This window comes from Macaca fascicularis, chromosome 1 (genome assembly GCF_037993035.2).
Source record: "Macaca fascicularis isolate 582-1 chromosome 1, T2T-MFA8v1.1".
Lineage (NCBI taxonomy): Eukaryota > Metazoa > Chordata > Mammalia > Primates > Cercopithecidae > Macaca > Macaca fascicularis.
The window spans coordinates 15813956-15836274 of record NC_088375.1 but is presented as its reverse complement, the minus strand read 5'-3'; the positions used below and the strand labels follow the sequence as shown (position 1 = coordinate 15836274).

The 22319-nt window shown below is 42.4% G+C and overlaps 1 protein-coding gene across 11 annotated transcripts in view; it reads right to left on the bottom strand.

Moving 5' to 3' along the window:
• The window catches only part of PCNX2 (pecanex 2), a 309218-nt gene extending 291051 nt beyond the window's left edge, over window positions 1–18167 (bottom strand). For 10 of the 11 annotated variants that reach the window (XR_012414710.1, XM_015440348.4, XM_005539760.4 and 7 more), the window contains exon 1: window positions 17755–18167. Coding sequence is in view for 8 of the 11 variants with exons in the window: in XM_015440348.4 (XP_015295834.3) it covers window positions 17755–17907 (153 nt within the window). In the remaining 3 variants the exon portion in view is untranslated. The other variant, XM_045391637.3, reaches the window with a different exon arrangement.
• Between the last annotated feature and the right edge of the window lie 4152 nt (window positions 18168–22319).

The window sequence follows — 22319 nt, the reverse complement described above, 5'->3', positions numbered from 1 at the left end:
GGGAGGGCAGAAAAGAAGAAACGAGTGGGATGAGTCTGGGAAGGTGGGACGGTCAGATGACACACCGCTGAGCCCCTGAGGTCCTCCTTCAATCCCTGCTGGGAGGCCTGGAGTGGCCTGCTAGCCAGTCTCCTCTCCTCTGCTCTACAGTTTTCAGGATAGTGTCTCTCAAGCACCATTTTAATCACATCACTGCCCTACGCAAATACCTACAATTAATTTTCTCCAGCACTTCTTATGCTAGTTTCAAAGCTTTTCATGGCCAAGACCCCTTGAGCTTCCAGGGTTCTTGGTCATTGCATCACAGGAGTGCGCTTTGCTGTCCTCTACCATGGGCAGAGCCACAAACCAACAAGGCCTCAGGGAGTAAACACCTAAATGGGGAGATTAGACTAACATCGGTAAAGTAGTATTTAAACACTACAGAGGGGCACACAACTGAAGGGCTCACTCAGGTAAGCTGTCCTATCTTCGTGTCAAGGCAGTCCACTCAGAGCAGGTGGAGAAAACCAGAGAACAGGGGCTGTTGTTGAAGGCTCCAGAGGTCCCTGGCTTCAACTGTGGTGCAGAAGTTGGATACGACATGGAGGGGAATGTGGAGGAGGGCACCTATCGTTAGCACACATGCAACAGGCGAAGCCAACACGGTGCCTGGACTCTCCACAGGAGAAAGGAGATCATGAAATACAGAGACAGACTTGAAGAGAAGACCCATATTTAAGGGAAAAGGGGAAATGGAACCAAGCAAAGAACACCAAGAAGCAATGAATGACCAGTGAAAGATGAGAAAAGCCTGGATACAAACTTATTTTCAACATTACTGATTACGCTTGTCATTCTTTATTGATTAATTAATTAGTAAAGGGTTCAGTGTAAACTATGTGTTAAGCATTCTGATATCCAAATCAGCTATTATCTGCACCACTCATAGACAGTTACCACACTTTTATGGATTCTATTTTAAGTAATGATAAACTCCCCGAGTCTACTCTTTGTATCTACTCTTTGTGTGTGCCCAGTGCCTGACATGCAGCCAACATTGGGCCCTTTCTTGGCTGCAGCAAGCATGTTAAGCCCTGACCTCCCACTTACCTATTTTCAAGTTCCACAAACAGTGGCAAAGGCAAACTGTGCCTGCCTCAAGAGCCAACAGAGCCAAGAGGAGGGCAAGTCTGCAGAGAAGATGCTGACTCACGGCAAGGCATCAGGGCCCCCAACCTAGGCTGCTGCTTGCTAGGCCTGTCTGGGGACTCTTGAGATGACAAACACTGGAGGAGAGAGAGGATCCTGCAGCAGTGACATCACGTCAACGGGACAAGCACCTCCCGAGGTGCTTTATCACCGTGTTGGAAAGGGGGTCACAAGTCCTGATCTCATGAGTCAGAGGAATGAAATGTCTTGAGAATTGTGCCTGCTGATGGGAAAGGGCATTTCTGTACAGGGGAATGGAGATTTCTAGAAAGGTTTTCTGATGAGCAAGGGACAGGAGTAGGATTGTATGTCTCTTCCCCAGTGTCTGTCAGCTCTGGTTCTCCAGTTCTTTCCTCATAGCTGGAGACACTGGCACTCCACTCAGTCCCATGTCAGAGCCCACCACAATCTGGTTGGAGACCTGTGAGTAAGTCTTGTTGCTAACATACCAACTACTCTAGGTGGCAGAGATGAGCCCTCTGGCATCCAGTGTTAGCTTCCCCTTTACAGTATCATTTCTCCCCTTTCTGTAGGATGCACCCCACTCCTAAATGCATATCATTGTATGATGATCTCACTGGGGCTCAAATTGAACATACTTGGCCAGCATCTATAAGCTTACTCTCCTATCTTTTTAACATGACCCTAGTATTCTTCAATAATTCTTCTTTACTTAAAGACTCCTCTTGTTCATTTTCTTGCCCAGACCTGGAATAAACCATTTTTTCCAAAGAGCTCTAGTTTCTTTTAAAAGAAAACGGAATTCAGAGACTAAAATCCGAGTTCTAGATCTGTCCATTCTCATTGGGTTATCACTGATTCTGGGTTTTTCAGTAGAGCTCAAAAATATATATATATTTTAAAATTAAATAAGTCATGATTTCAGAATGACACTGCTACTTTTTTTTTTTTTTTTTGAGACAAGATCTCACTCTGTTGCCCAGGCTAGAGTGCAATGGCATCATCATAGCTCACTGCAGCCTCGTCCTCCCAGGCTCAAGTGATCCACCTCAGCCTCTCAGGTAGCTGGGACTACAGCCATGTGCCACCATACACAGCTAATCTGTGTGTGTGTGTGTGTATGTGTGTGTGTGTATGTATGTGTGTGTGTGTGTGTATATCTATTTATATATTTTATTGCAGAGATAGAGTTTCACCATGTTGCTCAGGCTGGATTTGAATTCCTGGGCTCAAGCAATCTGCCTGCCTCAGCCTCTCAAAATGCTGAGATTACAGGTGTGAGTCACCACCCCAGGTTGATATTTATAATTTTAAAGATTACAAGGTTCTATGTAAGTCCTTTGATTTTATATGTGTCTGTTTTCTTTTATTGCTGAAATCCTTACTCCTAAGTATTATAACATGATTTCTCATTTTCTTTACCCTCTACTACATCTATAATAATTTCAAAATATGTATAAAATCCTATTAAGAAGCTTATTGACTACAATTTTAGATGTCTTTGTGGCTCTTTTGCCTTTATGTTGTATCAGGAGGCCCAGAAAGTCATTAAAGTCATTTGAAAGATACTTTGTTTGGTTATGCCATCAATCTACTAAGGTTCATTCCTCATTTCTAGTCCTACTGCCTTCACCTGTTCTTTACCTCCTTCTATAGGTAACTATGTTCTTATTAATGTTTTATCTGTTCAACCTGTCTTTTTGAAACATAAGTAACGCAAGTACGCTTCATGTTTCCCTCCCCCTTTTTAGTCTATATGTATCTTCTGCTTTTTTTTCTTAACAATATTACCTGGAGATCCCTCTACACCAGTCTATTTTCTCATTCCTTTTTTATAGTTGCATAGTACTCCACTGTAGAATGTACCATAATTCATTAAGCCAATTCCCTCTCAATGGACACCTGTTTCTAGTCATCTGCTATAACAAATAGTGCTTCAGTAACTCACTTTGAACATATATCCCTTGGAATTCTTGAGAATGGTTATTTATTTAAACCACATTCCATATTTTTTTTTTTTTCAGATGAAGTCTCACTCTGTCACCCAGGCTGGAGTGCAGTGGTGTCATCTACGCTCACTGCAACCTCTGCCTCCTGGGTTCAAGTGATTCTCATGCCTTAATCTCCCGAGTAGCTGGGATTATAGGCACGCACCATCATGCCCTTTTAATGTTTGTTTTTTTAGTAGAGACAAGGTTTCGCCATGTTGGCCAGGCTAGTCTCGAACTCCTGACCTCAGGTGATCCACTCACCTCAGCCTCCCAAAGTGCTGGGATTACAGGCATGAGCCACCGTGCCTGGCCCATATTACCTTTTAAATCTTTGCTATGTAGACATGAAAAATCATGTTATTTTAATATATATTTATTTGATTATTTAAAAATTTTCACATTTATTGGCTGTATACATTTCTTTGACAGTTGTCTATTTTACGCCACTTTCAAGATGTTTATATTTTCCTACTTTTTTTTTTTTTTTTGAGGCAGAGTCTTGCTGTGTCACCCCAGGCTGGAGCACAGTGGTGCAATCTCATCTCATTGCAGCCTTCACCTCCTGGGTTCAAGCGATTCTCCTGCCTCAGCCTCCCAAGTAGCTGGGATGACCGGTGCCTGCAACCACACCCAGGTAATTTTTGTATTTTTAGTAGAGATGGGATTTCACTATGTTAGCCAGGCTGGTCTTGAACTCCTGACCTCGTGATCCACCTGCCTTGGCCTCCCAAAGTGCTGGGATTACAGATATGAGCCACTGTGCCCGCCCCAATTTTTTTTTTCTTGGAGATAGGGTCTCACTCTGTCACCCAGGCTGGAGTGCAGTGGTGTGATCTCTGCAACCTCTGCCTCCCAGGTTCAAGCAATTCTTGTGCCTCAGCCTCCGGAGCAGCTGGAATTACAGGTGCTCACCACCATGGCTGGCGAATTTTATTTTTGTATTTTAGTAGAGACAGGGTTTCACCATGTTGGCCAGGCTGGTCTCGAACTCCTAACCTCAAGTAATCCACCTGCCTCGGCCTCCCAAAATGCTGGGATTACAGGCACGAGCCACCACGCCTGGCCCTCTCTTACCAATTCTTATTTATTCCTAGAGCCATGTAAAAATGGTAAGTCTTATGAGGATGGTGCCAGGTCTGTCTTATTCTCCATTACACCCTCAGCACCCAGCTTGGTATCCAGCAAACAGCTGGTCAAAAATATTGGTCAATAAATAAATATTTATGATAGTAATTTTATATTACATCCTTTTTTCTCAATTTAGCAAATTGTACAACCTTTGGAAGTTATTTAGCCTTTGTAAATCTCTGTTTCTTCTGTGAAATGAGAAAAATAATTCTTAATAATATTTTTATAAAGATTAAGCATAATAAGTATAAGATAATTAATACACTGTCTGGCACATAAAAAGCACTTAAATGTCCATGTCTCTCATGATCATCACCATCATGATCATCATCATTATCTATTCATCATTCATCAACACCATGTAATAATAAATTCAGATATGCTGTTGTAAGAAGGAGGAAAGTGCAACAGAGCAACACAGCAAGTGTTTTATTGCCTGTGAACACAGTCATAGGGGTTGATGTATAATAAGAAAAAGTATTTCTGAAACAAGCCAGGCAACTGTTTTCTGAGTGAAATATTTGTGTCAGGGGTTACTCAGGGACATTTCTTATATTCAGGAATTTTTCTTCTTCCCTGATTATTAAGTATCTAGTTGTAGTCTTGAAAGCAGAAATAACAAAAGACAAGGCTAGTCTAGAAACAGGTGTCTGCTGACAGGGAACTATATCCCAGTGGGCTACTAGTTATCTAGCATTTCTTTTGAGATGGTAAAGATTTGGGGGAAAGAACTGAAATACACACTAAATCCAATCTAAATGTTCATACCAGAGACTAAGAGATAAGAATAAGAAATGCGTAAGGTCCTTCACAGTCCAAAGCTTCTATACTTCCCTTCTATACTTAATATCAATCAATAACAAGAAATGAGGTAAAATTTATTTTTGCCTGCTTCAACGATCTATAATTTTTTAAAGTCCAAGTTTCCCATGATAGAAAAAAAATTAAATTATTATATAAGAACCACAAGGAAATACATAATTGCTACATAAATAATAAAGGTTATCTGGAAAGTAATGGCAAATTGAATTTTAAGGCAAGCCAAATCCAAGAGTCATGTCTCTGTTTTTCAGCTCCATTTTTAAAGATCTGGATTCTGGCCACAACCTTGTGGTGAGTCTACTGAAATGGGTCTGACCACAGTCCGTAATATGCACTACCAAAACTGTGCCTTCCCTTATGGAGTCAGATTCCATTAATGCAGAGTGATTAGATTATCCACTGTGTATGAAGCACCACTCCAAGGACCAATGGGGATTCAAATCACAGCCCTACCTTCAAGGACCTTCTGACCTTGAGGGAGGAATAAACTCCCTTGACTCCAAACCTCCCTCCAGATAGTGTGCCCTTTTTCTGCTCCCTGCTTGAAAGAACTGTCTTCACCTCCCATGGCCTCTTAAACCCACAGCCGTGTGGCTTCTACTCCCCAATACACACTGAAAGTTTCTTGTCAATGTCTCTAAAAACAAAAAATAACCACAATTTCCTGTCTTCTCAGCAGCGAGCAACACAGGTGCTCACAGCGGAAATGCTCTCCTGGCTCTTCCCTTGTCTCCCGACGCCTCCTCTTTGCCCTGCCTCTGAGTGTAGCGCTCCTGGGGCCTCACCGTTAGCACTCTTTTCCCTCTCTACACATTCTATTTAGGAAGTCTTACCCAGTCCCTTGGTGGTAAATGTCATCTCTATGCTGATGATTTTCAAATCCGTATCTCTAGCTTAGATTGTTCCTTTAAACTCCCCACACCTATATCCACCTATCTACTCAACATCTCCACTTCGATATCTAAAAGGAAACTCCAAGCTACTATGTGTAAAATTAGGTGTTTGGTTTCCCTACCAACTATCCTCTTTCATCCTTCATCTCAGTCAATGGCACCCCATACACCTCTGGCTCAAACCAGATCATCAGGCATCTCCCTTGATTCCTCCCCCATCCTTACTCCTCTACCCTAAAAATGAACTGATCATTAAATCCTATTAAAATCTATCCACAATTCTCCATCTTTACTGCCACCACCATCCCTTGACTGGGTGACTGAAATAGACACCGAACCTCTCATTTCTATTTTTGTCCTTTCTTTGATCTACTTTTCCATCCAGCAGTCAGAGAAACCTTTTGATAAAGTAATTCAGCATATCTTTTTATATGTTTTGTGAACTATGTTAATGTTTTATACCTCCTGTTGGTATAAATTATTAAATCAGCAAGGATGGAGGAAAAGCTAAAATTATATAGCTACAAGTGAACCTAACTATATATCAAATGATAGCATAACCACAAAGATGAACCAAAAAATAATTAGAAAAGAATTCATCAAAGTAACTTTTGAGCATGCTACTCTGGCAGTACATCACTGGTGATGCGTATTCTAAAAACAATAATAATAATAACTTCTGAACAGTCTTGAACTTTTCCTTAAAGATGTGTCTATGGTGGTGTTATGGGAGTAGGAATTCGTGCGTATATTTTAGGACTGGGCAAATGATATTGTTGTGAGCTACAGTTCTCACTGTGGGAGAAGGGAGATATAAATATGAAATAATGGAAGCAGAGGAAGAGTCCTTTGATATGGACTGGTTTGATGGTCTCAGAATAAACTTCAATTGATTATTCAATCATTCAACCTATAAATTGATCAATCTTCTAGTTGTATCTACTGAAAGGGTCTAGAGGCAAAGACAACTAGTAGCAACAAATGCAACTACTGCAGCCCTAGATTTTGGTTTCCAAATGTAATTCCCCACCACAAGGATCATGGCTCCTTGGTAAAATGACTGATTCTTCCAGGGCTGGGACAGGGAAAGTACAAGCTAAGCCAGGAATATCTTTTTGGACAGAAAGCAATAACATGCTCACAAACTGATGAGAGTATATCCAAGAAAACTCAGGATGTGCATGAAGAAGGTCTCACTTGCCAAAGTTTTGATCATTTGAACATCAAAAAGAATGATAGGCATAGATTATACTCCCACTGAATTAAAAAATGAATCTATGAGACCACACTAAAAAGTGCAACAAAACTATGAGGATGGGAAAAAAAAAATCTTCTTTACAGAAGAGTACCAATTAATAAAGGTGGGAAGAAAATTAGAATATTACCATTTTGCAACCACCATTGTCATAATTATTTTAGTCAAGAATCATCAATTTATGCTATAACTATTGGGGGAAAGACTTTTAGAAATACAATATATACAGTCTCCAGGTTTCACTCCACAGATTACTCACTAAACACAAAGGGGAAAACTGGTAATTTTATAATAGAGACATCTGGCTGACACTACCTTAACCAACGATGCGGGTTGGGGAGAGGTGGGAGAATTCTGTCCCTCTGATGTGATGCACGACAAGGACACAACACTGACCCAGAGGCTTAGAGAACTCATTTTAGAATAAGAACAATCAAGAGATGTGGCAACTAAAAGGCATGTTTGATCCTTGTTTGAATCTTGGATACAGAAAAACAAAACCAAAAACCCCAGCTCTCTAAGACATTACTGACTGGCATAACTGGAAATTTGGATAGGAACTATATATTAGACAATACCATCATATCAATAACTTCTCTGGGTGTGATAATTATGTGGGAGAATGTTCTTTTCCTTAAGAGACACCTGTTGAAGTTTTTAGGGGTCATGTGTCTTGATGTCTGTCACATATTCTTAAAGGGTACAGCAAAATGGCCAGACTCTCATACACCTTAGAGCTTTAATACATGCTGTTCCCCTTGCATGAAATGCTGTTCCTCCTCTACTCATCTTTGCTTGGCTAACTCCTACTCATTCATCAGATTTCAGATGAGAAATTACGTCCTCCTCTGGGAAGCCTTCCTTAAGTTCTCATGCCAAGATTCCACCTCCCACCTTTACTGTACAGCAACTGTACTTTCCCTACAGTAACAATTATCACTGTGTTATTCATGCCTGTTTATCTGCTAACTGCATGGGGAGAAGACATCAATCCACCTTGTTCTCCTGACGTCTCCACAATATCCAGCAGAACATCTGGCACTCAGTCTGTTGTCATAGACATAAGTGCTCTCCAACAAACATGTCCAGTTAGTCCCTCAGGCACAGGGTAGAACTGCGCTCTCCTTTCCCTTTGAAGTGAGGTGTGGCCATGCAACATTCCTTGACAAAGAAGTCTGAGGGCAAGAGGTATTTGCCATTTCCAGGCAGGAGCCTCCAGAGTCAGACCATGAAACCCACTCAGTGTCCCTCAACCATAGTGACTGGTATAATCATCCAGGGTCATGGGGGGGAGTAGCGAGTAATGCGCCCAGTCACCCTAAAATGAAGACTCAAACAGCCCGTGTTCCTAAATACCTATAATGAGCAGGACTCCCTGCTAACTATACCCCTGACACCCCAATGGACCATGTTGGACATGTAGTATAAATAAAAAATAGGGCCGGGGGCAGTGGTTCACGCCTGTAATCCCAACGCTTCAGGAGGCCAAACTGGGAGGATTGCTTGAGGCCAGGAGTTTGACACCAGCCTGGGTAGTACAGCAAGATCTCATCTCTACAAAAAATAAGAAATTAGCCAGATGTGGTGGTGCACTCCTGCAGTCCCAACTCCTCAGGAGGCTGAGGTGGGAGTACACGTGAGCCCAAATGTTTGAGGTTGCAGTGAGTTACAATTACACCACTGTTCTCCAGCCTGAGTGACAATGAGTCCTATCTGTAAAAAGAAATAATAATAAAATTAAAAATTAAAACTTAAAAATAAACTTGGTAGGCAGGCTTGGTGGCTCACACCTGTTATCCCAGCACTTTGGGAGGCCGAGGCAGACAGATCACAAGATCAGGAGTTTGAGACCAGCCTGGCCAATATGGTGAAACTCCGTCTCTACTAAAAATACAAAAAATTAGCCAGGCGTGGTGGTGCATGCCTGTCATCCCAGCTACTCCGAAGGCTGAGGTAGGTGAATTGGTTGAACCTGGGAGGCAGAGGTTGCAGTGACCTGAGATCATTCCACTGCACTCCAGCCTGGGCAACAGAAAGAGACTCCATCTCAAAAAAAATAACAAAAAGTAACTTGGTAAAGCCAAACACATGTTCAGGTTGGTTATTGCTTCAGCATAAGCTAGCACATCTTGACTGATCCATATCCAACTAATGGCATCAGGTTAAAAATCATCTGAAAACCTAATTATTCTTCAATAGTGACTAATCAAATAAGTTGCCCTTGATAGAAATAGTGGAATACTATGCAGACATGAATAACGAGGAGGCTCTTTGTGTCATGATCTCCAAGATGTTCTGTCAAGAGGGACAACAAGGTTACGTATGCATAAATGATTACACATTTGTATAACATTTTTAATGGAAGTGTTGATCAAGGAACCAAGGTAGGATGGATAAGAGATTCCAATGCAAATTTCTGGGACAAACAACAGACATTTCTAGATAGATTATAAGGATGAGTTACATGATCTTAAATGTCTTACTCAAAATGATGTAACAGAATTTAGAAAAAGAGGGCATATGAAGATTTTTGGAAAGGTCTGCTGGTGAGCAGCTAATCCTGTGTCCCATCCCCTTCCTCAGTCAGGAGAGAAGGCCTTCAGTGGGACCACTTAGAAACCTATGAGTCCCCTACCATTTGGGTGGGGGTAGAAGGCACCTAATATGAGTCCCCTACCATTTGGATGGGGGTAGAAGGCACAGTGGACTGCTGTCTGATTCCTTCCTAGAAAAGATGAAAGATCAGAGACTGGCTGGCTAGCTGCTCTGATGGCAGTATGAGCTTGGCCTGTCCTCCTAGAATGTGGTGGGGAAAAGAATATGTGGACATTGACATGGACTCTGTATGTGAGAATCTGTACAGATCGCTTTAGACAATGTGTGAACGGGCTATGGAGCAGAGGATATTGGAGCAGAAGAAAGCTGGAGGTGGACAGAGTAAGAAACCAGACAGGGCAAAGACACAGCAGCCCTCAAGACAAGCACCAGAGAGACAAGGCTGGCAAGGAGAACGGGGTCTCTGAGGGTGTGTGAAGGCAGCTCTCCAGAGAGTCAACTAGGGAACATGTGCCATGCTCTGAGAGCCCAAGGCCAGCTTACCACCATGACAGTCAACAAAGAATCGTCCTGCTCTCCAAAGCCAAGGACATCAGAAACATCAGTCAACGCATGAGGGAAGAGGAGAGCAGGAAAGACTGTGCCATCATCATGTCCCTTTCTACCTGGAAATGACTGGATGATGGAAGCTTTGGTTATGCCACGGAACTGCACATTCTGCAATCTAAATCAAGTCTGTATTTTGTTGCTTAAAGCCATCATAAAATGTGTATAAACTGTGATCTGAAGTCATGGGGCTTACCCATGTTTTTATCTGGGATATGGAAAAAAAAACTCCTGTCCAGGGCAAATTGAAAGGAACAGTGGAAGACAAATAAGATTGCTTTATGATTACACTCAGGACACCGTACATTCAAACTTCCATTCACACGTGTATGAAATACCAGTGCAAGAAAACACAAGAGGCTGTGTATAGTGGTTCCATCTCAAGTGGGAAACTAGAAATAAGTGTGAGAGGGAAGTTATATTTTTGTTATGTGTCCTTTTGTACATTTTTAGTGTTCATATGTCTTCATGCAAATGCGCAAGGAATATATACCAATTGGTATGGTTTGGCTGTGTCCCCACCCAAATCTCATCTGAAACTATAGCTCCCTTAATTCCCACATGTCATGGGAGGGACCCAATGGGAGGTAATTGAGCCATGAGGCAGGTCTTTCCTATTCTGTTCTCATGAAAATGTATAAGTCACACGAGATCTGATGGTTTTATAAGGGGGAGCTCTCCTGCACAAGCTCTCTTGTCTACCACCATGTAAGACCTGACTTTGCTCCTCACTTGCCTTGTGCCATGACTGTGAGGCCTCCCTAGCCGTGTGGAACTGTGAGACCATTAAACCTCTTTCCTTTATAAACTACTCAGTGTTGGGTATTTAAAATGCCCACATTGTAAAATGACCTGTTAGAAGTGAAATGGCTGAGTGGGTAAGAACTCCAATGCTTGGGCTTCAATCCTAGTCAGGCCGTGACAGTCATGTATTTGTAAGCATATTTACCTACCTCTTTTTGCTAGTTTCATTGACTGTAAAATGGCAATAATGATGGTGCCTCACTGGGGCACTGGGGAAGGTGAGATGATTTCTTTCTTGCAAAGCTCTTACGAAAGTGTCTGCCTCATATGTGCTCCGAAGTGTTGGCTGTGATTCTTACCTATTCCAATAATAGTAACATAATACAATTGTAAATGCTAAAGGAAGAAAATGCACCAGACAAAAAGTATGGAAAAATCTGGATACCATTAAAAGTGAGTCCATTTTCTTCTTGCAGAGAGCATAGGAAGGAGATTTAGAGAAGATGAAATAGCAATAAGATACTTAATGTTTAAAATTTACCATTTAGGAGACCAAATGATTAAAGCCAGAAAATAACAATCACCTAGTAAGTATTCTATATAAAAGAAGTAACACCAAGTCAATTAGATTGTTCAATTAAAACAAAAATAATAGGGTATTAAAAAGTATTAGACATTACCCTGGGGAAAAATGCCAGGTATCTGAGGAGTGAACCATTCAAAATACAACTAGTCACTAATGGGGAGAAATCTCAAGAAGCCCTAAGAAAGCTGGGAATGGGGCAGGAGACATAAGTTTAACTACTAGAAAATTTGTTATGAACTTGTAATACCAGAATGGAAAGAAAAAACAAACACAGAAACACAACCTGGGGACATAGATCCTGCCCGCAGACATGCATGTGTCTAATGGCAGACGATAAGGATAAATGGGATAAGCAACTGTGACTCAATAAAAGAACTGTCAATTTGAAAAGACTGGAGACGGCTGCCCCAGCAACAAATGTAGGGACTCCAGGAAAGCAGAGCCCTCCACACAGGCAAGTCCTCTGCACACACCATCCACAGAGCCACCTGGAGAAACAAAAATTGAGAGACAACTGCATGGTTTGGCATTCAGCCCAAATCTGGAGGGACTAAGTCTGTAGTTCTTCTGGAGGCTCAGGACCCAGGAAGCATGCCTTTTAAGCAACTCCATGCTCAGGCTCTTCACCTCAAATACAACTCTGCTTCAGGCAGGTGAGGGCAGGAGGCAGGAAACCAGACATTCAGGTAAATTATGGAGATAGTGCAAAGGATCAGGCATCTCAATGCAAGAATAAATAAGGCCCCTAGAAGTGGAAGGACCAAATATCAAGGTTCTGGGAGTCAAAGGAAAGAAAGCACGGACTATGTGATTCATTAACAGAGAAAGCCTTTCTTTTGAGGAAATTGGATATAAATGCTAGGACTGACTAGAACAGAGGTAACCTTCTGGGAACGGCGACATGCCAAGCAGTTCAAGAGAATAACAACAACCAAGTGGAATGGGCCAAGCCTGCTATGCAAGGCTGTGCAGGTTGCATCCTGCACAAAGGTCTCCTGCTGACAGGATTAAATGGGCCAGGAAAGGCTGCCTCTTTGCAGAGGCTGCCTTTCCACAATTTACACAAAGTCATCTTATATGTTAAAAGTAGGAGAGGAAGTCTAGGTGAAGCATGGAGGGGGGTAGAGGGAAAGAAGGAAGGAAGGAAGCGTGGTCAAAGAAATGCAAAACCTTAAATTCTATTCTCAAACCTCAACATTCAATTGCGCCTTCATTTCTTAGGCCTCAGGAAGCCTTGTTATGGGGGTGAGGGATGTGAAGGAGTAGAATAATCCAAGATGCCTAGTGCACGGGGCCCACAACCAGAGCTCCATGGTAACTTTCTTTAAAATGCAGTATATTTAAATTTCCATCAAACTGTCATTTATTATGCAAGGTGAAGTATTTAGGAAGAAATAGACTGATGTGTGCAGTTTACTTTGAAATGCATCAAGAAAATAAAGTAGAATAAGGGATCAATAGAAGGATGGACAAATGGACAGATAGGTGATAAAGCAAGTATAGTAAAATGTTCATGGAGTAAAATCAAAGTGCTGTGTATATGGCTGCACGCAGTAAAATTATTTCAGCTTTGTTGTATGTTTTAAACTTTTTATAGTAAAATCTTGGGAAAATATTGATTGAAAAAAGAGGAATGCAAGATCTAAGAAAAAATAATGACATACCAGAATGGGAAATGACTGTGAACTCTCATAGAAATGTCACCAATTAGCTGTAATAACAATTAGAGTGTGTTGGGTGCTTACTATTTGCCTAGTACTATGCTAGCGCTTGACAGATAATCCTATTAATTATAATTACGGCAATTAGAAATGATGTAGGTCTTACCAAAGAAGGTCTCTAAGATTAAATTTTAAAAAGCAGAACTGGGAACAGAACAAGTCTGGCTAAAGTTAAAGGAAAGGAAACAGAAAGCTCCAGCCATAAAACAAAAGACAGGCTTTCTGTCCACAAGCGCGGAAAGGGCTGCCCATCCAAACACATATGTCAGGCCTGGAAAATCAAGTCTAATATTGCCGTGCATGGGGTTTGGAAGGATGTGAAAGTTCCACCTCATTCTTCCCATCACTCAACTCTTCCTCTCCAGTGGAGCTGACCACAATGCCACTGGCATAATCATAATTCCACTGTAGGTGGCTCCACTGTTTCACAGACTTCAAAGTGTTCTTATATGTACTATGTCAGGCAGCATAATGTCCTGGAAGGGCCAAAGACTTGGATGCTACAGAACCTCAGCTAAATGCAGAATTTTACCACTGACTATCTAGATGACTGTAGGCAAACAGCTGACTCTCCCTGGACCTCAGTTGCTAAACTTATAAAATGAAGGTGTTATCCGCATTCTACAGATGATAAAACTGAGGTCTGGAGAAGTAAAGTGACTTGCACAAGGCCACACAATTGATAAGAGGAAGAACGGGAACTGCGTCTTTTGACATGAGGCTTATGCTCTCAGAACTGACACAAGGCCAGAATCATGCCCATATGCCCCTACTGTAAAGAAAACTCAGCTCTGAATCTCCATTAATTATCATCTCAAAAGAATAAAGACAAAACACATGTAATAGTGACAATTTAAATATCTCTCAAGACAAATCATCTTTCAGCGTGTCCAAAAGAAAAGGAGGTTGATAATCAACCAAAGTAAAACTCTTTCCAAGTTATCCAAATTGACTTACTGTTTTCAGTTGTACATTTCCAAACATTTCTCACAAATATATACATAGTTTACAAATGCTAATAAATCACTGTTTTCCACATTATCACCCAGATCTAAGTACATTCTAGGGATTAGAAATTTGCCTCAATAATTAATAATAAAAATATTTAAAATACTCGAAGTATCTGTTAAATTAAAAAGTGGATCTTTTCAATAGTGAAATTTTCTTTCCTTTTTCTTTTCTTTTTTTTTTTTTTTTTCTTTGAGACAGAGTCTTGCTCTGTCACCCAGTCTGGAGTGCAGTGGCGTGATTTTGGCTCACTGCAACCTCTGCCTCCAGGGTTCAAGCGATTCTCCTGCCTCAGCCTCCTGAGTCACTGGGATTGCAGGCATGCACCACCACGCCCAGCTAATTTTTTGTATTTTTAGTAAAGACAGGGTTTCACTATGTTGGCCAAGCTGGTCTTGTACTCCTAATTTCAAGGGATCCACCCACTTTGGCCTCCCAAAGTGCTGGGATTACAGGCATGAGCCACCATGCCCGACCAAAACTTTCTTAAACATGTTTAAACCAAAATTGTAAAAAAAAAAAAAAAAAAAAAACAGAGAAGTTCATAGAACTTTGACTAAGCCCCTGTTGTCAGTAACTAGTCAAGTATCTTCTTGGAACAAATGACTGTAAATGAACAAATTGAAAAAGACATTAACAATCACAGACAACACTGAAGTGCAGAGAAATATGTTTAAGCACCAAGATCTGAAGAACAAAGCCTCCACTGGGGAAAAGGGCCTTTTATTTCAAGGGCACTTTCAGAAACCAGAAGACCAAAGCAAGAAAAAAATAACCTGTTGCGTTTTTAATAAGACAGGCTATATATTAAAAAGTAGCTGCACCCACATACAATTATTCTATAATAGTTAAAGGCATGCTGACATAGAGATATAAAAATTTGGGCACATCTGTTTTACTTTATAAAGCCTGATATAAAAGTAAAATTATTTAAATCTCAGATTTTACTTTCTAACATTTTGAGATTTAGCTGAAAATTACATTTAAATATCATCGAAAAGCAAGTTAACGAAGGACAATTTCCTACTCACAAACGCAAGATCTAAATCAAGATACTCAATAAAGCATAGTTAGGTAGAAATTAAGGGTTCTGACCATACGTAGACATCAAATCTTAAGTAGAGTTTTACAAAAATGAGCCCATATGCATAGAAAAAAACATCTGCAGGAACACAACATTAAATTCTAATGTGGTTGTTTCTGAGGAGTGGGATTATAAGCGGAATATATATTGCTTTCATTATCAGGAAATATTCAAAAAGCATAGTGAGGTAGACTATTTAATGCTAGTTGGAAAAGAAAGAGACACACAAGTTAATTGTATAGGAGATCAGTGTTACCAAATGCAGAGCACTCTGCTATGTACAAGGAAAAACCAAGATGAATAAACAACATAAAAACCCATGCCCTCAAAAAAGCTTATGATCTAGACATAGAAGTGAAATACATGTTCCTACAACTAAGTACCAGACAGAATTAGAAAAGTGCTATTAATGCTGATAGTCCAACTACAGAATGCTGTAAAACAAATAGTAAGTACAGAATGGTATAAGGGTAAGGAAGAAGAGAAATTAATTCTAGCTAAATGGAATCAGAAAACATAAGGATAGAGAGATTTTAGAAGCTGGGGAAGGAAAAAAAAGGGCATCTCTTACTGAGCACTGTGTGTGTGACAGGTACTAAGAGTACTTCCATCTATTAATTCACTCAGTTCTCATATTCACCCTATAAGGGAGGTACTATAATTATCCCTGCTTTACAAACAAGGAAGGCGAAGCTTGCTCAAGCTCATACTAGGTCTAGTAAGCAGGAGAACCAGGATTTCACACTGGTGAGGGCTGCGTTCCTCATGACTTTGCTATGCTGTCCCTCTAGGAAAAGGGAAAACACTGGGACCCATAGGCTAAAGAAAAATGAGTTAAGAAAAATGGTGCACAAAATCAGAAAGAATAAAGAAACTTGCATTTATTGAAGGGTTTCCAAGTAGTTTCCGTATTTAATGCTTTTTATATACAATTTTGGTTATTTTTTCTGTGAAGTGGTGATTATGATGATCACATCTGTTTTAATGATATGAACACTAAGTTTTAGAAAAGTTCAGTATCAGACCAAACAGCTAATAAGTAGCAGAACAGAATTGCAAACCCAAGTCTGAGCCCAATCTCAGGTCAAGTCAGACCTGTGGCTTTATATGTACTATCTCATTTAATCCCTAAAACAATCTGTAAATCTGGTACTCTTACCTTTTCTCATTTTACAGATAAGAAAATGAAAAATTAGACGGTAAATAACCTCCCCAAGGTCACAGAACTGGTAACCAGTAGACCCAAAATTTAACCCAGGCATCATGACTTCACACCCAGACTTCTGACCCTTTGGGTACACTGCCGGAAAAAGAGTAAAGAAGAACCCAATCACAAATGTCAAACTCGGAATCCATCAGTCATGCAAACTCATTGACAATTTTTGCTGTAAAAAACCCATGATCTAATAATGTGTTAGGAATAAAGTCCTCCAACAGACATACCAAAATTAGATTCTTAGCATGTAAAGCTTAATAAGACGTGGAACACCTTACCTGTACAGCTTTTCAAAGAAGGTAAACCATTGTTTTAATTACGTATAATCTACCTAAGAAGGTCATCTATGTAGTTTTTCAGCAAGCACTCACTTACCACAACCCCACTAAAATGTCAAGCCCCAAGTAAACGTTGTAATACTTTGTCTAGCATAAAGTACATTGGATTTATCCATTATTATATCTTCCTACAGAATTCTATACATAGTGGTGTAGAAATTACAATGTGAGTAATTGATAATTGAACTTGCCTTCCCAAAGCAAAAGAAGAAAGAAGGTGAGAGGGGAAAAAAGGGGCCAATAACTGAAATGAGTTTGCTTTTTACATTTCGTTTTGCCTCTTGGCTACAATCTACAGTATTTCACACCAAACATTATCCCAAGCTACCCAGCTCTGAGGCCTAGAGTTACCCACCTACAAAACAAGCTGCAAGCTCCCTGCCACAAGGAGAGTGACTCATCCTAACATCCGGCATCAATTCTTAATGAGTCCCCGAGCCCCCGCAGTCCTGTCTACTTTTCTTTTCCAGTGAATCCTCACAGCCCCCTTTCCCTGCACGTTCTCTGTCCCAAATTTCTGAAGCCCTTCCCCTTCCGTCTCTTAAGAATCTCTACGAACCTGAAACCCTGTGAGGCTGATGGCACGTCTGTGGTTCCTTTCTCCTCCTTCCCTCCATCCCCACAGCTCCCCGGGACCTGACCCTCCCCACTCACCAGGTGCAGGGCCAGGGGCAGCAGCAGCAGGAACAGCCACAGGTAGAGGTGGCAGCTGTTGGTGAACTTGCTCTGCTCCGGGTCGTGGTACCAGCCCCCGGTGAGCGCGGCCCACACGCCCTGCCGGAGCAGCTGCAGCACCTGGGACACCATGCCGGCTGCGTCCCGGGGCTGGTGCGCGCCCCGTTGCACCCTGCGCGCCCCGGCCGGCTCCCCGGGCTCCCTCAGGTCTAACACCCGGGCCCGCGGGCCGCGCCTCCGCCGTCGCCGCCGCCGTCGCCGCCGCCGCCTCCTTCCACCCCACGGCTGAAGCTGGAGCTGCTCTTCCGCCCGGACCCGCGAACCGCGGCGCCGGAGCCGGCTGCTGCCGCCGGGCAGGTGAGCGCCATGTCCGAGGGAGGAAGGATTTTCCCAGCGTGCTCAGAGGCGGCTGCTCAGAGGATGCTTCCGAGGCTCCTCCCAGCGCCCGCCCAGTCCCTCCTTAGCCTTCGCTGGGGGCCAGAAGGATTTCTGAGTCTCTCCAGCTTTTTCTTTCTCTCTTTCTTTCTCTCTCTCTTTTTCCTTCCTCCTTCCCTCCCTCCCTCTCTCTTTTTTCTCTCTCCTTCCTTCCGTCCTTCCTTCCTTTCTCTCTCTCTCTCTGTTTCTTTCTCCCTCTTTTTTTCCTTTTTTTTTTTTTTTTTTTTTGCCACTCCCCGCTTCCTTTCCCCTTCTCTCCCATCCTCCTATTAGGGGACATGCAAAGGTGTTCTCATGCAGAAGGCACAGACCAGGACACGTTCCTTGTCCTTGTCCTTGTCCTTTTTTACACCCAAATATTTACCTCATACAAGGTCCTGTCACTCAGCACTCAAAGCAATTTCTTCTCCTGAGCACTTCCTGCACGCCTTCGTTCTCCTTAATTAAGGGCTGACCCCAGACGTTCTATTAATCTAAGCTCTACCTAGTCCTCTGGCACTGACCTTCTGTCCTCCCTGACTTCCTCCTCCACTCCCTGTTGTCCAACTTGGTGGAGAAAGAAGATAACCACCTCCCTGATAAAATTTCAGGAGCTTCAGTTAGGCTCTTTAGTTTTTTATCTCTTTCCTAGAACATAATCCCAGGTATTTAACTGGCTATTTAGAACATTAATCTAAATCTCTCTATGCTGTTTAGATAGGAAGACCCACTGGACAAAAACTTAATAATCTTTAAGCTATTATCTATTTTATCGTTTACAGTGGATACAGTTCAGATTCTCTTTTGAGAGTGGGTTTTGGAAAGGGAAGAGATAAAAGGGAGCTTGTCTTCCTTTGGGATGAGGAGCGGAAGCCCTGTGTGTGTGAGCTCGGGCCTTAGGGAGAGACAAAGACTAGAGGGCTCCATGATTCTCAACATGCCTTCCCTGCATCATCCTTACCTGGTCTGTCCCAACACATCACACTCCTCTGACTCGTGTGCCTGCCTGTGTCCTGGCCGTGTTCTGGTCTGCAGCAGCACTTGCTTGTGGGCGCCCTAGTCAGGCCCAGTAAAGGCACACCAGCCTTCCCAGGCTGAAACAAGGTAAGGACAGGCCCATCATGAGGAGAGGGCCCAGGACATGAAAGGCCACTGAGTTACAGCAAAAGCCTCACTATGGTGTGTCTGCCGTCAGCCATAACCACTCTTCCTTCTACTTTACATTCATCAGTAGGAATGAATCATCAAAATGGAATATGGCTTCTTTCTGTCCTGGAAGAGTAATTTTCTTAAAGACACAGCTTGTAAACGGGCTTTTTTGTATATCTGCTCAAAATATTTATAACCTACCAGGTGTTGTATAAATGTTTAATGGATTAATCTACCAATAAACTCCACACTAAAGGAGCGCTGTCATCTGCATGGATACAGGAGGAAAGGTCATGCAACAGTCTGTTTCTACATGGAGGTTGTGCCCTTGTTCACTTGTCCTGATTCATCAAATATTTACTGAACACCTTCTGGGTGCCAAGCATTTTGCAGAAGACTAAGAAAGCAAATGTAGGGCCGGGCGCGGTGGCTCAAGCCTGTAATCCCAGCACTTTGGGAGGCCGAGACGGGCGGATCACGAGGTCAAGAGATCGAGACCATCCTGGCGAACACAGTGAAACCCCGTCTCTACTAAATAGTACAAAAAAACTAGCTGGGCGAGGTGGCGGGCGCCTGTAGTCCCAGCTACTCGGGAGGCTGAGGCAGGAGAATGGCGTAAACCCGGGAGGCGGAGCTTGCAGTGAGCTGAGATCCGGCCACTGCACTCCAGCCTGGGGGACAGAGCGAGACTCCGTCTCAAAAAAAAAAAAAAAAGAAAGCAAATGTAAGTCAAATATAGTCCCTACCATGAAGGCGTTAACAAACTACAAGAGGAGGCAGGAAAATAAAAGACTTCCAATAAAATGTGCTGCCTGTTATCATATTGTAGAAATGGACACATATCCAGATATATGGAAGCACTGGGGCACTGTGCAGTGCAGAAGACATGTACAAGTCTGTGAAGGAGGGGTGGTGTCAATGAGCACCAGGGAACCGGGTCTTACAGCTAAATACTAGCTCTCTCCACAGGGAGTGGAGAAGGAAAAGTCAGGGAGGATAGAAGATCAGTGCCAGAGGACCAGGTAGAGCTTAGATTAATAGAACGTCTGGGGTCAGCCCTTAAGGAGAATGAAGGCGTGCAGGAAGTGCTCAGGAGAAGAAATTAGTAAGTGTAAATAGTTCTCCAGGAACATGTATGTGTGGAAAGAGGAGCATGGCAATTTGGGGAAAATGTCAGGATAGTCTAATATATCTGGAAGGTAGGGCTGGGAATGGGAGAAATGGAACAGTAGGAAACTTAATGAGATAAGCAAAGGTCAGTCTCTTGAGTCATACAAAGTTCTTCATATCTTATCCTAGGCAATGGACAAGAACTGGAAGGCTAAAGCATGCATGTGTCATGATCAATAGTACAGGGGCAAATGCTGAACACCTGAACCAGCAGGAAGGTACAAAATGTTGAGGGATCATATATGATCTTAAGGCTTAGAGATCAATTCAATGTGGAGACAAAGGGATAAGGAATGTTATGATTTTCCGTTTTGGGTTCAGATGACTATACTGTAAAATTAATCCATTTATAAGATATAGGAAGGTTAGCAGCAAAAGATGACTGCACTGAATTTGAGTTGCTTAGGGACTTTGCAAGCCATCGGGGAGAGAATGTTTCTGAAGCTTAGGAGAGGTTTTTGAAATAGAGATTTATACTTGAGAGAGATCAGCAGATAATCCCATAAAAGGGGATGATAATGTCCCAGAAAAGAATGTAGCCAAGAGGGCTGTGAATTACAAGGATTAAACACACAGGCAGGACAAAAAGAGGGAGGAAAGGAGGAGAATAAGGTGAATCTGATATTATCTAATAAATGGGGAAAGAACAATTCAAGAAGGAAGTGATTAATAGTGTCAAGTGCCATAGAAGAGGCCAAGTACAAAGGTTGTTATTAGGACACAGCCATTAGGAGTGACCTAATGTGACATAGCCCCAGCCATTCTGAGGATTGAAGATGATAAAGTGGGCAGGTGCCTAATTGTGTTGTATTACAAAAGATTGAATACGTAGTGAATGCAAAAGCAGAGGGAGGCAAAATCAGCTACTCCTTAGGGGAGCCTGGCCATAGAGGTGAGTGTGATCTAAATGCAGGTGCAATGGTCAAGAAAGTGTTTGTTTGTTTGTTTGTTTGTTTGTTTGTTTGTTTTTGAGACGGAGTCTCGCTCTGCCGCCCAGGCTGGAGTGCAGTGGCCCGATCTCAGCTCACTGCAAGCTCCGCCTCCCGGGTTTATGCCATTCTCCTGCCTCAGCCTCCTGTGTAGCTGGGACTACAGGTGCCCGCCACCTCGCCCGGCTAGTTTTTTTGTATTTTTTTAGTAGAGACAGGGTTTCACCGTGTTAGCCAGGATGGTCTCGATCTCCTGACCTCGTGATCCGCCTGTCTCGGCCTCCCAAAGTGCTGGGATTACAGGCTTGAGCCACCACGCCCGGCCGAAAGTGTTTGTTTTGACTGAATGGCTTTTAATATTAAAAACTAAGTATGCTGGCCAGTCATGGTGGCTCATGCCTGTAATCCCGGCACTTTGAGAGGCCAAGGTGGGTGGATCACCTGAGGTCAGGAGTTTGAGACCAGTCTGGCCAACATGATGAAACACCATCTCTACTAAAAATACAAAAATGAGCCGGGGCGTGGTGGTGAGTGCCTGTAGTCCCAGCTACTAGGGAGGCTGAGAATCACTTGAACCCGGGAGGTGGAGGTTGCAGTGAGCCAGGATCATGCCACTGCACTCCAGCCTGGGTGACAGCGAGACTCCATCTCAAAAAAAAAAAAAAAGCAACAACAAACAAAACTAAGTATGCTTCTTCTTGACTACTCTGCTTTCCTGGCATCATTATAGCTTTCACTATAATGCATATGTTGGAGACTCTAAAATCTTTATATTCAGCCCTAACCTTTTCCTGAATTTCAGATTTAAATCCAGTTGGGTACCCTTCTACCCATAGGCCCTCAACATATTCAAATGTGAACTCACTGGCTTCTCCCTTACTG